The 16,062-nt window shown below is 43.6% G+C and overlaps 1 protein-coding gene across 2 annotated transcripts in view; it reads right to left on the reverse strand.

Moving 5' to 3' along the window:
• Window positions 1-1,234: 1,234 nt before the first annotated feature.
• F5 (coagulation factor V) overlaps window positions 1,235-16,062 on the reverse strand; it is a 67,915-nt gene continuing 53,087 nt past the window's right edge. The window contains exons 17-25 of one of the 2 annotated variants that reach the window (XM_032317457.1): window positions 15,575-15,754; window positions 13,765-13,881; window positions 12,787-12,858; window positions 11,775-11,878; window positions 11,210-11,365; window positions 8,507-8,651; window positions 6,661-6,812; window positions 3,523-3,705; window positions 1,235-1,980 (exon numbers count right to left, since the gene is read on the reverse strand). In XM_032317457.1, coding sequence (XP_032173348.1) covers window positions 1,834-1,980; window positions 3,523-3,705; window positions 6,661-6,812; window positions 8,507-8,651; window positions 11,210-11,365; window positions 11,775-11,878; window positions 12,787-12,858; window positions 13,765-13,881; window positions 15,575-15,754 — 1,256 coding nt within the window. In that variant the 3' untranslated portion in view covers window positions 1,235-1,833. Of the gene's footprint in view, window positions 1,981-3,522; window positions 3,706-6,660; window positions 6,813-8,506; window positions 8,652-11,209; window positions 11,366-11,774; window positions 11,879-12,786; window positions 12,859-13,764; window positions 13,882-15,574; window positions 15,755-16,062 lie in introns of those variants that run through there. The other variant, XR_004279979.1, reaches the window with a different exon arrangement.

A 16,062-nucleotide genomic window follows, 5' to 3' on the forward strand; every position in this document is an offset into this window, starting at 1 on the left:
GTACTGATGGCTGTGAAGTACCTTCAGCTGCAGCTTCAGAAGCAGTGCAGGTCTGGTTTGGAGATCAAGCCCTGGTCGACCCCTTAACGGAAAGAAGAATAACTGTGAGGTGATGACATGTTAATGAACTTGATCATGGGAATCCTTTCACAAGGTAGAGGTATGTCAAATCAACAAGTTGTACACTTAAGTATATTATGATTTTGTCAAATGTATTTCAGTAAAGGTGGGAGAAAAAAATGAAGCCGATGTTCTGTGGATGTTTGAAGCTCCTATACACCTTCACAGGACTCAGCCCGCCCACAAAGGCGACAGGTAACTGACTGTGTCTAAAGGTGTCCCCAATGAATTATACTCCTTGGGATGCACCTGTGACTTGTGCTAACCAGTAGGATACCTCAGAGTGAGGCTGCCAGTTCTGGGCCTAGCATTTGAAAGGACTGGCACAGTTTCTGCTCCCTAAATTGTTAACACTTGTTTGAAGAGCTTGACTCACTTTATAAGAAGTCCAGCTCCCCTGTTGGAAACATCCAAAGGATAGACCACTTGGAAGCCATGTAAAGAGGAAAAGAACTGAAACCACATGGAGAGTGACAGAGAACCAGCTGTTTCAACATCTCCTGGAGCCTTCTGGTGACTCTGGCTACAGGAGCATCTGACTATAACCTCACTGGAGAATGCAAATGAAGTCAGCCTTAAAACCACCCAGCCGAGCCCAGTCAACCCACAGAATCGTGAGAGAGAGAATTAACTTGTTGCTTTAAGCATTAAGATCTGGGGTGGTTTGTTCCACAGAAAGATAACCTCACCAGTGACTGTTCCATGTGACTTCCAGGAGGCCAGAAAGCTCCCCAGTCTCTCAATGTCGGTGGTGTCATTGGATGCCAAGTTCCCAGGGAAGGGAGTGCAGAAAGGGGAAGTCATTAAGGAAGGGAGAGCAGGAGGTTGGGGTCACCTTCAGGGGACTGAAGGGAGCCTCAGAGACTTGGCAGTCCCAGCAGGAACAGTTGCCTTTGGGCCAATGGCTCCAAGGCCGTTTTGCAGGTTTTAGCTTTCCCTTAGGCGAACCCATGTTTTGAAAAGGTAAACCATTGTAGTGCCAGCTAGAATGAAGCCAAGGTTACACACTCATTTCTCCCATGGTTATTTTGGTTGTGTTCCGTGTCTAAAGACCCCTCACTCTGACCATCAATAGGTGATCCAGTTCCAAGGGAGACCAGGCCAGACTCACAAGTTGGGACAACTGCGTCTTTACTCATAGAGGGTCAGAAAAATCATTGTTTGGGTAAGACAGGGTACTTTAAGCACTCATTCTTACATATGGTATGATTTTTTTTTTCTTTCCATGTTAAGAAAAATGAACCATTTAAAACCTTGTTTCCTTTACTCTTAAATCATAGGGATTTTTGTTTGGTTTGGTTTTTTAAAGGTAGGAGTGAAAACTATCCAGGTCTAAAAATGTTTTTTTTTTAAAGTAGTATCTTTTTTATTAGTGTGTGTAGGTTTTAAAAGAACTATAATGAAGCATTGCTAACTACATAAATATTACTTTACATAGCATTTTTAATCATTGTGAAAGAAGCCATTTGCTTGTTGGTTCTCGATATTTTTCCCATCTATATTCAGATCAATTAAGAATTAATAGCTATCATCTCACTGAATTGTAGCAAGGAGTTTACCTTATGAAAGTTTCATATATAAAATTTTATTCTCTAATAGAAAAAAGGGAAAATACTGAAAATTATTAATGTTTAAAAAGCTATAAAATACATTGCCTGCTCTAAATGGTTTGATAGCTTTACGAGTCCTTCCTATGTCTTCGAATATTCAATTCTAGTAAATATCACAGCCAAAGAGCTCCAAGCGAAGTGCAATACTTTGATTCCATGTTTTAGGAATGATGCGGATGAACCTGGACATAATGGGTGGGTTGAAAGAGTTCTTCACGTGTCCTTTGATATTACTGTTTCCTTCAAAAATCTGAAAGCAAAATATGAGAAGGTCTTTAAAAATGATATCGTGGTTATAAAAATCTTACAGATCATTTTCTTTTCTTCTGCAATTTTTGTTCAAGCTGAGGGCATCAAGGAACACATACAACATCACTGGAGGTGGTCTTTGGCTGATTATGAAATCCCATGCCTAACAGACCTCTTTAGGGATTCCACCTCCCAGTGATCTGGGTCAGAAAAACAGAGAGATCTGACCTCTGATGTGGTGCTGTGAGGTGTCTGGGAAACCATCTCTGCCCTTAACGCCTCAGTAGCTGTGTGTGACTTTGGGCCAGTCTCTTATATTCTCCAACTCTCCATGTCCTCACTGGTAAATAATAAAAGTTTACCCCACAGGAGTCGTTACAAAGAGTTTTTTAAGTATATAAATATGTGACAAGTGCACAGTGAGTGACAGATAATGGTTAGTTGTCACTGACATTGAAAATAAAATGCAACCACGGGCTTTGACTTATTCTTTTTGGCAAATGTCTTCTATCCTCAATTGAACGGTGTTTTATGACTTGTTTTTTTCTTTTTGCGTCCCGGCAAGTTCCCTGAGATCTACCCAGAGCAGCCCCTGGGCCACTCTTTGTTCATGGCACTGATGCTTACTGGGCTGTAAAGACATCCAGGTAAGACACATAAAACCAGCCAAACCAAACGACCCACCAGACAAACAGCCCAGGAGTTTAAAGAGAGAAGGTTCAAATGCATTCACCGAGGTAGGTGCTGAGCCCATGATGAGCATTCGGTAAAGGTCACCCCTTCTCCTGTGTTGTCCCTCCTATTGGCTCCAGCCTGGTTTCCCTTCCTGGAATATTAGGCTCATCTCCCTGATTTTTCCCTAGTAGCACTTTGAAAACACATGGCTGGGGATTAAGGAGCGTAATGGAGTAGTTCGTCTTGCAGGAAATTGGGTTCCTCATCGGTTAGGAACCTCATTGTCTCCTGCTTAATATTATGACACAGAGGGGCACCTGGGTGGCTCAGTGGGTTAAGCCGCTGCCTTCGGCTCAGGTCATGATCTCAGGGTCCTGGGATCGAGTCCCGCATCGGGCTCTCTGCTCAGCGTGGAGCCTGCTTCCTTCTCTCTCTCTCTCTCTGCCTGCCTCTCAGTGTACTTGTGGTTTCTCTCTGTCAAATGAATAAATAAAATCTTTAAGAAAAAATAATATGACACAGAAAGCTTTATGGCCATGGGTATTTGCTCAGTCAAGAACAACAAGCTGACCCAAGATAAGCTAATATGATGCTATTTCACAGTGAACGTTCCCCCCAGACCCCCGTTATGGACTACATGTTTGTGTCCCCCTCAAATTCTCACTATTTTGCAGGGGCTCCATCTCCGCAGAAAGTTAGCCTGCGCAGTATCTGTCTCCAGAGCAGCTCCCTGCGGAACTGGGGTTCAGACTTCTTAGAGGGGAGGTGCATGTCTGTGCATATTTGTCAAAAGCAAGGAGCTCTTTGCAAAGGTAAGGCTGTCTCTCGCCAGAGCGGGATGTGAGTTGCTTTGCTGTCGCTTTGTTACCTTGGCCACCATGGAGGACCCCTGCCTGTAAGGCTTCCATTCCATGCCCTGGTCACTGTACTGGATGCTGTAGCTCTTCACGTACATCTCGGAGGACAGAGACTTGCAGCCCTGTGTTACAATTGCAGTTATCTTCTTGATTTTGAGCAGATCAATTTGTAACCACTGTTGGTGGTTGTTTGCCTGTGAAGATGGTGAGGACACATGAGCAAGGCCGATGTTAAATCCCCCACTTTTTAGACCAAGATACTCAGAAATGTGCAGAATTCAAAAGCTTTTCCTATCTCATCCCTTAGGATTCTCTGTCCCTTAGAGGACTTCCCTGTTCCTTCTTGTTTGCTGTCACAGACGTATATAAACTTTTAGTGGTGTATTTCATATATCATACGATAATGGTTTACTTGTTTATATCTCTTCGAAGGCTGGGATTTATTGTGTTTTGTTTCCAGATACTTAACACAATGCATGGCACAGAGTTGGTGTTCAAGGAATATTTGCTGAATGAATAAATAAATGAATCTTACTTGAGAAAAAAAATTAGATTGCTAAATTATCTGTAATATTATTCTCTTAATCAAATTTATTTAAATGCCGTGATGATATTGCGGATGGGTTATCTGGGAAAGGACTCTCTCCTCTCTCTATTTAACTTCATTTAAAAAAAGTCCCACTTTTCTTTACCTTGCTTCTGTCAGCTAGGAGGAGTCATCCAGTTGCTTCTTCTCTGATATTTCAAACAAATGTAATACTTGAGAGACCTAATAAAGCCATGACTAGGATCTGATATGGTACAGGAGCTGTTCTGTCTCTGGCCTAATGAAATGCTTAATCATATGTTTGCTGACACATATTGGAGAAAGAGGGTCAGAAGGACTAACTGAGTTTTGGAGTAATCTGAGACCGATTTTCACCCTTGGGAGATTAATCATGCCCCATAGTCTCAGTCAGTCCTACAGGAAATAACGAATATTGATCTATTTCTTTAACATCACTTATGTGTACATGTATGTACATGTATATATTGATACACAGATATATGTGTAATTCATATACTACATGTATTTTTAAAGCAGATTAATTGAATTAAAATTATTACATTAATTAATTTTTGTTAATTTTGTAGCACTCTCTAGTGACATTTGGTGATTTCTTAGTGTATCTTCAGGCTGTCTGTATCCAATCCAGGTTGTACTGGTGACACAGAGGTAGGGATCTAGAGAGATCGGGAGGCATAATGATCTTTCATAGGCATAAAACAGGCGGCCATGCCTCCGTCTGCATGTGTGCCTGCCTAGGTCCAGCTGAGATTTTTAACCTCTCTAAAGAGACCTCATAAAGACACTGGATTCTAATAGGAGATTAAGTGAAACAGTTCTGATTTAGAATTCCAGATTTAAAATGGTGACCTTAAAAATTAGAATTAGTATTTCATCTTTGAATCCATTATTATATCATGAAGACCGAGAGCAAATTATATACAGAGCAAAATTTTTCAAAAAGCTATAATACAGGGTAGGGTGACAAAGTTACCTGGAAAAAAATTGGATGATATCCTTTCTCCTTAACATTTTTTATTATTTAACATTTTATTTATATAACTATAGAAATGTAATATAGTATCACATTATTACTTTTATTATTTTAACTTCTTTAGGTCTCTGTTTCTCCCTCTACAAAATTGCAAAATGAGGTATTTGGGTGGTTTCCAATGGCGGGAGGACCACTGATCTGTTTATCGGGAGAATGGGCTTCCTGATTCTGCCACCAAACTAAGCTAAAATGCTTTAATCTCCTTCATGTTTAAACTTAAAAGGAAAAGTCTGGACCAGATGCTTAGCAAACCCCTTGCTGTTCTTACATTCTATGAGACTGTGACAGACCAGAAATGAGTCTTGAGACACAGATATCTGTTGCCAAGACTATCTGTAGGGGGTCCAAGTGCTTCCATTGTCTCCATTCCTACCACAACTCCCCTTCTGTTGCTGGCAGCCTAACCTACGGATAGGACCTGGAATTCTATAGAGTCCAGGGAACTGGAACATAGGTGTCTTAAGGAAGAGACAGAGGAGTATAGAAAAGAGGGAAGGGTTAAGTTGCTGGTAGAATCATTCTGAGCTCTGATGCCATTGTGATTTTTTAAGTCAGTTGAAGAGTGAAATAAAAATGTGTCAACTATGAACTATTACCCTAAAACTAAGTCACTGGAATTATCCAATGGGTTATTATCTGGACAACAGAACTCTCTGGAGGATGCTTATTAAACTTAGGCCACGGATCTATAACCCTGGTTTTGCAGCATTTTGCCATGCCTCCAACTGTCTAAACGAATGTCACAAAGTTATCAAAAAATGGGAACAAAAAAAAATTTAAATAACACTATTATGAAAATGAAAAGTATTGGGGTGCCTAGGTGGCTCAGTCAGTTAAGCGGCTGCCTTCAGCTTGGGTCATAATCTCAGGATACTGGGATGGAGCCCCGCATGAGGCTCCCTGCTCAGTGGGGAATCTGCTTCTCCTTCTCCCTCTGCCTGCTGCTCTGCCTACTTGTACTCTCTATCTGTCAAATAAATAAATAAAATCTTTTTTAAAAATTAGGAAAAAAAGAAAATGAAAAGTATTGCTAAATTGTGGGAAAAAAAAAGTATTGCAAATCTAAATCATTTATCACTAATATGAGTTGTCTCAGTTAGGAGCTGGCCAACTCTAGCCCAAGGGCCATATTTGGTCCCCGGCCTGTTTTTGTAAATCAGGTTTTATTGGAATACAGCCATGCTCGTTTATGTACTGTTTATAGCTGTTTTCCTGCTACAAGGGCAGAGTTGAGTAGTTATGACTGAGAATGTATGGCTCACAATGTCTAAAATATTTATGGTCTGGTCCTTTGTGGAAGAAATTTGCCCACACTTGATAAAAATCAAAACTAGATCAAGAACCACAGACATGATAAATAACCTCTCCGAGCCAAAGTCAGAGCTAAGCTATCAAACCAGCGGACATCCTAGATTCTCAGACCTAGGATCACAACCGGCAGAAACGCGAGATTATATTCTGACTTCTCAGGACCCCATGTTTCCCGTAGTGAGGGTCCGTGTTTCCTTCTGGAAGGTTGAGGGAGCTCTGTTCACAGGCATCCTCTACCTTGGCTTGCCAGGCGTTCACACGACCCTGGGCATTGAGACGGGCACGGAAGGGTTCCCAGTAATCTCCCCACCAAGATTTTTTGAATGAGGAAGCTGTGATTTGCTTGTTTTCTATCTTTCCATTTTCCATACCCAGTGGTGCGGAGCATCCTGTCAAGAGAGAAGTAATGAGATTAATTTTGCCCCACCACTATGCCCTGCATGGTGTTTCTCACTTGCAGAGGGGACAAGAAAAAATATCACTACCAAGTCACAACAGAAACAACCATTGTCACCAATGATGTTATTGCCCAAAGGCCAAATACTGCTTTTAAGCTCTATGTGTATTACTAAGTGAGAAAACCAAAGAATAGCAAGAAAAAGTAACCAACACTACCAGAAGATTCAGAAACTAAATTGGAGCCCAGGAAGTCTGACGCATGTTCTGAATATTTAAACCCATTTTCCTCCTTTGGAGAGTCATGGAAACTTCTGCCTTTTCTCTGAGGTAGAAAATACTCCTTCACTACCTATATACATAAGAATATATCCTATTTCTCTTTCTAAAGAAAAAGCTACAAAGAAGAAGAGTGAACCCTTGGAAGTCATGCTCAATAGATTGTTTTCAATCATGGAGGGTGATTCATGTGACGCACCACCGAGACATCTGCCGAGGTGCGCGGTTGCATGTTAGTCCTCAAAGCTGGTCGGGGAACGTGAGAAACACAGCTCGTGAGTGAGCCCTGCCGACAACCCGTTACCACCATCAGCTCGGTGATGCTTTGTTCTTGTTGGTAATTTCTTGAAGTGATATCTCTCTCAATAAAAAATGACTTAAAAAAAAGAAAACCTACAGCTAACTCTGATTATATCAAGAAAATGAAGAGGTTTTTTTTTTTTTTTTAAGTCATGCTTCTTGAATAGAAAATAGATGTTTTAAATAGGTCAACGGAGTTGAGTGTCATATTTTAGTTTGACTCTCTGATCTGAACAAACTACCATTTACAACATATACTATATAGAAAGAAACAAACAGTGACTCTATTGCACCTTTGTTCTATTTAGTTGAATTTTATTATGGCCATTTATGATTACTTCAACTTACTTATATTACCGGTCACATTATATTCCCTGAAAAACAGCAGCTTACACAGAAAAAACTTGAGTACCTACAGGGAGCACCAAACGGAATACAGAGTTCAGTTGAGGTTTCAGGAAGTTGGGGGTGCCAGGGTGGTTCAGTCACTTAAGCACCCAACTCTTGATTTTAGCTCAGGATCGTGAGACCAAGCCCTGCCTCGGGCTCCCTGCTGCACGGGGAGGCTGCTTGAGATTTCCTCGCCGCCTCTCCTTCTGCCCCTCCCTGTCAGCTTGCTCGCTCTCTCTCTCTCTCATGAATAAATAAATCTTTAAAAAAAAGTTTCAGGAATTGGTAAGTAGTTTAGATCTCAAAAACATTCACTGAACATCTAACACAGGCCAGTAATGTTGCTCAGGACTTTCATTAAAGTCGGAGTGTGACCTGTAGGACTTTGGAAGAGTCAGAGCTAGTCTGAATCTTAGTTCTTATTGAAATTGGCCAATGGCAGTTATTCTAAGCGACGGCCTCTCCTTGGAGGGTCATGGCAGTGTCCGTGCCACCCTGGCACTGTTTGGAGATGGTGCCCGCCCACTGGCTGGTAGAACCAGTCTTGCTCTAGGTCACGATGTAAATGAGAGTCTGCCTGAGCAGAACCTGTTTCACCAAGGTTTTTTGAGGCACCTCAGTGACTGAATAGAACTACTAATTCTATCCATTCCTCTGTATCTACTAAAGCTTGATTCTCTGAGAGGCAGCAAGACAGTAATGTACCTTAGCATCTTACCGTTAACCTCACAGCCTAGCAGCTCCAACCGAAGGGCCGGTCTGTTATAGAATCTTGTTGGAGAGATCCTAATATATCTAGCCACGATAGGTGGGTCAAACCGATTCTCTTTTATTGTAGAGGCATCCGAATTGCCATCAAAATACTAGAGGAAAAGAGGAAAGCTTAGTTATGGAACAATTCTCTATGAAGTGGTTTTATAATAAAGTTTCAGTTTAACTTAATATTGTCATATTAAGTTTTCAGGTGGCCTGAATTAAATCACTTGGTCTTAAGAAACTGGAGATACTTTCACTTCCGGAAGGTGGTGTAAATGTGCCTCGTCTTGTTCCTTCTGCTAAGTACAGCTAAAACACAAGAAGCCACTGAAAGATGAAGAGAAGAAGGCAGACCAGCTAGGGTTCTCGGGACCCAAAGAACAACATGGTAGTTAGTGGGCTCCCTGGGTTTCATTTTTGTCTCATATATCCCAGACTGCGAAGTGAAGAAACCAGCAACCAGGAAACACCAACAGATACAGACAAAAAAAGCTCTGGTGAAGGATTCTTTTCTCTAGCCACAGGACCAGGCAAGGGCAGTCCAGCAAGCTGGAGAACGTTCAGACAATAATTGCTCAACTTCTAGATAAACATCAGAGAAAACACCATGGTCCCTCCTCCACCCAGAGCAGCAAAGACCCAGTGGGGAGCCTAGACTTCCATGCTCGTAAGACCATAATGGGTTACCCCAGCACCCTCACCAGGACTGTATTAGAGAAGGTCAAATAGGAACTCAGGAATTTCATCCCCACCAGTTCCTAATAAGGCTCCCACCGCTGTGTATCATGGAGTCTCTCCCATTCCCACCCAACAGCAACGAAGAGTGGTCCTCCTTTGGGGCGACCCTGGACTTCGAAGCCCACCTGGCAGGCGTGAGGTGGGCCCCAGCCCCTTTCCTGGCCAGAGCAGTCAGGAGCAGCTAAAACAGAGGGTAAGAACAGCAAGACTAAAACCCAGAACAATAACAGACAGACCAACGAAACAGAGCCAGTCCTTTGAAAAGATGAAAAAAGAGGTAATTATCTAGCAAGAATGACAAAGCAAAAAGAGAGGCACATTCACCAATATCAGTATCGCTGTAGACCCTGCAGACATCAAAAGCGTAGGTGAATACACCACCGACTCTATGCACATAAATTCAACAGCTTAGAGAAAATGGATCGATTAGAAAAATACAATCTCAACTTATCCAATAGGAAATAGATAATGTGCAGAGCCGGTAACTAATAAAGAAATTGTATTCATAATTTAAAAGATATACTATGGAGTATTATGCCTCCATCAGAAAGGATGAATACCCAACTTTTGTAGCAACATGGACGGGACTGGAAGAGATTATGCTGAGTGAAATAAGTCAAGCAGAGTCAATTATCATATGGTTTCACTTATTTGTGGAGCATGAAAAATAGCATGAGGACAAGGGAAGTTAGAGAGGAGAAGGGAGTTGGGGGAAATCGGAAGGGGAGGTGAACCATGAGAGACTATGGACTCTGAAAAACAATCTGAGGGGTTTGAAGGGGCGGGGGGTGGGAGGTTCAGGGAACCAGGTGGTGGGTATTGGAGAGGGTATGGATTGCATGGAGCACTGGGTGTGGTGAAAAAATAATGAATACTGTTACACTGAAAATAAAAAATAAATTAAAAAAAAAAAGATTCCTGGAAAAGAAATCTCTAGGCCCACGTTGTTTCTCTGGTGAATTCTACAAATATTTCAAGAATTAACACCAATTCTAGAAATTTCTCCCTGAAAACAAGACATGCTTCCCAAATTATTTTATGAAGCCAGTATTACTCCGATATCAAAACCAGAGAAATACATTATAAAAGTAGAACTGCACACCAATATTCCTCATGAATATAAGGGCAAAAGTCTTGAAGTAATGAACTCTGTAACTGTAATCTGTACCCTCTCTCCAAGACAGATTAGTAAGGGCTGTAATTAGAGATTTTCATGATCTGTTCAAAGGGATACTGTAAATAACTTATTACTAGAGATACCTACTGATAATACAGACACTAGTCAAATAGTAAATGATTTGCAGGAAAAATGAAACAGATTCAGCGTTCTCAGCGTAATGACGGCAGACTGGGTCCTTCCATTCAGAGAGCTCTCTTTGGAAGGGGAGTTGGGGCTGGTACACAGGGGTTGGGGGGAATAATCCTGGCTGAGCTTCCGAAAGAGGGGCAGGCCTGTCGCTCCTCGGGCGGGGAGCAGAAGGGCAAGCGCGCTGCCCAGAGCCGAACTGGCGTGGACACTGGTACCTGCTTCCTTTCAGGTACACTGAGACAAAGAACAAAATACGATGGAAAAGTCAGTAGAAACAAAACTTCAAAGCCCGTTTTTAGCATAAGCTCCCGAAGGGCCAAGACCAGATGTTCCACTCTGCCGTCCGCCGTCTGCCTGTCGGAGAGGTCCGGGTATCTAGTTTGATCCAGAAGTGAGTTTTTGGTGGAGTTTTGAGGTGTCGTAAGTCAGGCTCATCCTTTACTCTGTGGTGACAGACCCAGCGCTACACCACTTTCTTTCCTAAGGCCTAAGAAAACCATTTGCATTTCTACCTCCCAGAAAGGTATTTTTTAAAAAGACAAGAAGACATGCATAGTCACAGCAGCCTAGGGAGCCTAGGGTGAGTCTAGGGAGTGGGAAAGAAACGGGCGCACAGACCATCACGTTCCTGGTGCTGTTCCCCTTGAAGATCTGCCAGTTCGTGCGGTCGGAGCTGTACGCCACGGAGAACTGCGTGGTGTAGTAGGACTTCAGATACTGCTTGGCCCCTTGAGTCTGGATCCCCGTGAGTACGACTTCCCTCTGCATGTCCACCTGCCACACAGCAAAGCCATTATGGACTGTCCTTGTCAACAAGTCACATGCTGCTTCCGTGATTCACTGTGCAGCCGGCTTTCTTCGGGACTAACCACCCAAGGTCTTAGCGCTAATAAAATGGTCAGAAACAACCTGCATGTGAGCATGGAGGACCTGGGCTTGAATCCAAGTTCAACCACTTACTAGACATTCGGCACTTAATTAGGCCCGCTCTGCCTTAGTTTTTTCATCTGTAAAAAGGATCTCTAGGCTGTGACTAGCACTAACCTCATAGGGTTCGTTTTGAGTATGTAAAGTACTTAGGGTAGTGTCTAGAATGTTGCAAGAACAACAAGGAGAAATTATTAAATCACTGTCATTTTATTAGTATGGTGCTGTAAATATTAATAAGGTTAATAAGATATACCTGGATCCAAGGTTTAGCGTCAAGTTCTGTTGAAGGTTTCTCTGTGATCCAAGCATTATACGACCCACCATTGTTTAATCTTGCTAATCTGGGTTCCCAATAACCTAAATCCAAAAAAGAAAAAAAAATTATTCTGAATTAAAACAAACAGACAAACCAAAAGCATATAACTGGCCATTTCCCAAGTCAGTTTAGTCCCACTGGACGACCAGACCTCTGCAGGGTCTTCTGCTGAAGTTAGGAGACTGGGCTGTTGACACAAGGCCTCAGCTACGAGGCTCGTTCACGATGGTGAAATCTTCTTGGCTTCAGTCCGTGCTTGGTCAGCTGTCAACCACCGCCCACCCCCTCTCCTGCATACAGGTTCTGTTTGTCTTTTCTCAGTTATGTTGATGTGGCTGCTGCCCAGAGTGCTTGCCGAAGGGGGGGACGTGGGAGGGATTATGGGAGCCTCCTGATCCCTTCCAACTGACCTCTTGGTCTTAGGAAGAGTTTTGAGGCAGAGTGAGGAAGTTTAGAAGGAGACCCTGACACCCAGTGGGTGGTCAGCAAAGTCCTTGAATGGTTGGCACAACAAAGAACCCTATTAGTGGGGAGAGTAGCATGGGGCCAATAAGACCTTGTGAATCTGGCTGGACTGTTATGTTTGTGACCAAACCTGGAAAGGGGATGAGTGGGGAGGGTTTTGAGAATGGGAACATGGTCGTAGGAGTAGGGATCCCCTCCTTGCTCAATCCCTGCCGAGAGGTTGGACTGCCTGGGTAGAGATTCTGAGGAGCCCTAGCTCTTGGTCTTCCCTGAGACAGACTCTACGGGACCTTATACATTAGAGAGGATGTTAGCGCCTATTATACACTCCTTCCTCTACCAGATGAGCACCTCATGAGCAAAGCCCAGGGAGGAGCAATGACACGTAGATTCGACAGGTAGGGGTTGTCATGGGTTGTTTTTCAGGCTGTACACTGCACAATTGTAGGAGATGGCTTCCAAAGATGATGATGCTACCACTTACCCAAATGCTCAGAAGCCTTGATCTGTGAATCAGCTATGATACCAGTGCTTAGTCCCATCGGCATCTTACATTCTAAAAAACAGACAAAACACACACACACACACACACACACACACCACACACACACAACAATGAATAATTTTTGCTTAGAAAATACGTATAACTGTGTGAAATCTCCATGGCAGGAGATCATACCTCTGGTGGGTCAGTCATTTGATAGTTTCACTTCGCTTTGTGGCACTGCCTTAAACATGTCTGGTTACATTTAGTGCTAGTACTAGCAAGACTAGTGATTGGTGCTAGTCTTTAACAGAGTGACACCCTAGAGGAAAACCATGGAGACCCCAAAATTCAACTAGTTTTATACAGATTTCCATCTGCTCGTATCTTAAAGTAAGTCATTTGACAACCTTAAGTATTACCCCCTGTAAGTCTATGTTCTCAAAAGTTGACCTGAAAGTTACAGAGTTATTTATATCCTGATCACAAAAGAAAATGCCAGCCACTGAGATGTCTGGATGTTGACACAGTGCTTGAGTATTAAGTACTCAGCAAATATTAAATAAATGCTGGCTGGCTGGTTGGCTGGGTGGATGGGCAGATGGAAATGATTTCTCAAATACTGGAATGCCAAGTTCAGAGACTATCCTAGTCGTTGCTGAATTCTTTTCCCTCCTCTGGAAAATCTCTTACATTCATTTCCCATGAATCACACACCATGAAGGAAGCCACTTTATATTCGTTCCCCAGCTGAGAAGAATGCCTTTGGGCTGAAACACGGGGTTTAAGTTTCCTTGAAGACTGATGCTTGCGGCACCATCAGACGATGGGTCAGAATGCATCAGTTAGCAGTTAGAATAAAAGCATTATTGCCCCTGTCATGAGGAGTCTCAGGGTTCCTTATTTCCAATGTGAAAGTTAGGAATGTTCCAGCAGGGACCGTCCTGCTAAAAGCATCACGTGGGTCTTGGGCGGTACCTCTGTCTACAATGAGAAACGGTGTTTTCATCCCTGCTCTCTGGTTTTCTCCAACCTCTGTGTCCAGCAGCCACCAGCCAGCTTTTGATGCCTTCATTTCAAGAGTTTTAAATGAACCTAAAACAGAGAGTGAAGGACAATATGACACACCCCTAGTGAACAATATTATTTGACAGCTATCAAAGAATCCTAAAATCCCTGCATCACAAGAGGCTTTAGAAAAGAATTTAAGAATGACCCCTTTCTCTTAGGCAGGACTAGAGGTGTAACAAACAGATAAAAACAAAACAAAACAATGACACACACATTAGTAAAAGCAACTGCCCCAGGACTTTAAAAAATCTCCAGCACCCCTTACAGGAAAGAAGCTCTCATACCAAGTTAGAAGCTAACTCATACACAGCACAGCTTCTGAGCCCTAAGGATGAAAATGACCTTGAATGACTCATGACTAGGCCTCAAGAAAACTGTCCGTGTCTCCTTTCTCTCCCTTCACTTCATTAGTTTTCCCCTTTTTTATAAGAAAATTAAAATCAAGCATCCTTCTCCCATGTTTTCAAGTTTTCTATTAAGTTTACATAGTTGAATAGAGAGGCGCATGAACTATTTCAGAAAATTCGCTGAAAGAAAGAAATGTCTGAAACCTCTGATTTTCCACTCTGATATTTAATGCTACCCTTTGCTAGTTCATACTTGAATTCTGCTGACTGTAATTCATGTCTATTTTCCAGATTGTGAGTGAGAATCAATAGCCTATGGTCATCCCCCACTGGCCAGTACAGACCATTTAGATATGAAGATTTGGACGGGCCACCAATTCCGGCTTCTCAGTGTTTCGGAAAGGAGGACTGCTCTGGCAATCTACATCTGCTGAAAAGTCAGGAATGAGTTCAGCTAATCCCCTCTTGTCTCTGATTTTACTAGAGTGGGTCTTTACAGCTTAATGAATGCACCACAGGCCTGAATGAAACAAACAAGAACACCCTTTCCCCTATCCCAAACCAAACCAGTCCTGTTCGGACTGCTGTGCCCTTCTAAGGCTGAGTCACACAGCAACTTCTCCACCCAAAGTACTGGCAGGGGACCGACTGCCCTCAGCTTCTCAGAGCATTTGCGGAAGATGGGCTGTTTGTTAAAAATGCAGAGGCTCAGGGAGCCTGGGTGGCTCCATTGCGGGGCGTCTACCTTCGGCTCAGGTCGTGGTCCAGGGTCCTGGGATCGAGCCCTGCACTGGGGTCCCCGCTCTCCCTGGGAAGCCTGCTTCTCCCTCTCCCACTCCCCCTGCTTGTGTTCCCTCTCTCGCTGCATCTCTCTCTGTCAAATAAATAAATAAAATCTTAAAAAAAAGGAGAGTGTCTGGCATCTGCTGAAGATCCCAAGATCTACCAGATCAAGAGCTCCAAAAGCAAATCTCTGCCTTGGCATTTGCATTTTAACCAGCTTCCTAGACTTCCACTGTGCTCAGTACCATTGCAGAATCAGTGGCCGCGGCGCTCATACCCCTACCCACTCCTACGACACACAGGGAGACCTACAACCCACTCGTACCTAAGAATCCTTGGCGATGACTGGTTTGTTGAAGCCTTTTCATTATTAAGGGGGGATGAGCCCGTGTGGTGCTGCGAAGGGCACACACGTTAGCTGCCTTTTGCGCACTGGTATGCAGTCTGGGGGTGTGTGTCTGCCCAGGATCTATGCCAGAAACCATGCCCGACCCTCAGGAAGTAATGCCCAGGAGGGAATGAGGGCCAGCGATAGCTCCCCTAGCCGTTTTTCACCAGGGACCTCTTTCCCTCGTGCGGGTCTTTACCAGGCAGCAGGGGCCAGACCCCCCGCTGGTGCTGTCGCGTGCCGTTCTCCAGCAAGGTCTGGCCGTGAAAGTGAACCACGTGGATGTCTTGGGAGCTGCCCATGTTCAGCAGGTGTAACCTCACCCACTCTTGCTCGTACATTCTCAGGCCAGGCAAGTTGTAGATCATCCCATTAATGGCTGAAAGGAGAGAGAGTCGCAATGGGTTAGTGATCTGAGTGCGCCAGCAGAGAGGCTGCCGAAGAGGTCTGAGGCCTCCCGCCTCACGACCCATCTTCCTACCGCTCTGCCTGCCCAGTACAGTAAGGACAGTAAGGACAGTACAGTACAGTAAGGACCCCCGTGTACCCTGGTATCAGGGAGAGGCTAAAACGGGACCCCACTCCTCCCCTTGTCGGCCTCCAGCGGCCTCCTACAGAGCTGACCACTGTCCACCCCGCACCTCGCACTTGCCCTGCTCTCTGTCTCCTTGACCTTTACAGGGTGGG

Source organism: Mustela erminea, chromosome 17, assembly GCF_009829155.1.
Source record: "Mustela erminea isolate mMusErm1 chromosome 17, mMusErm1.Pri, whole genome shotgun sequence".
NCBI classification, from domain to species: domain Eukaryota; kingdom Metazoa; phylum Chordata; class Mammalia; order Carnivora; family Mustelidae; genus Mustela; species Mustela erminea.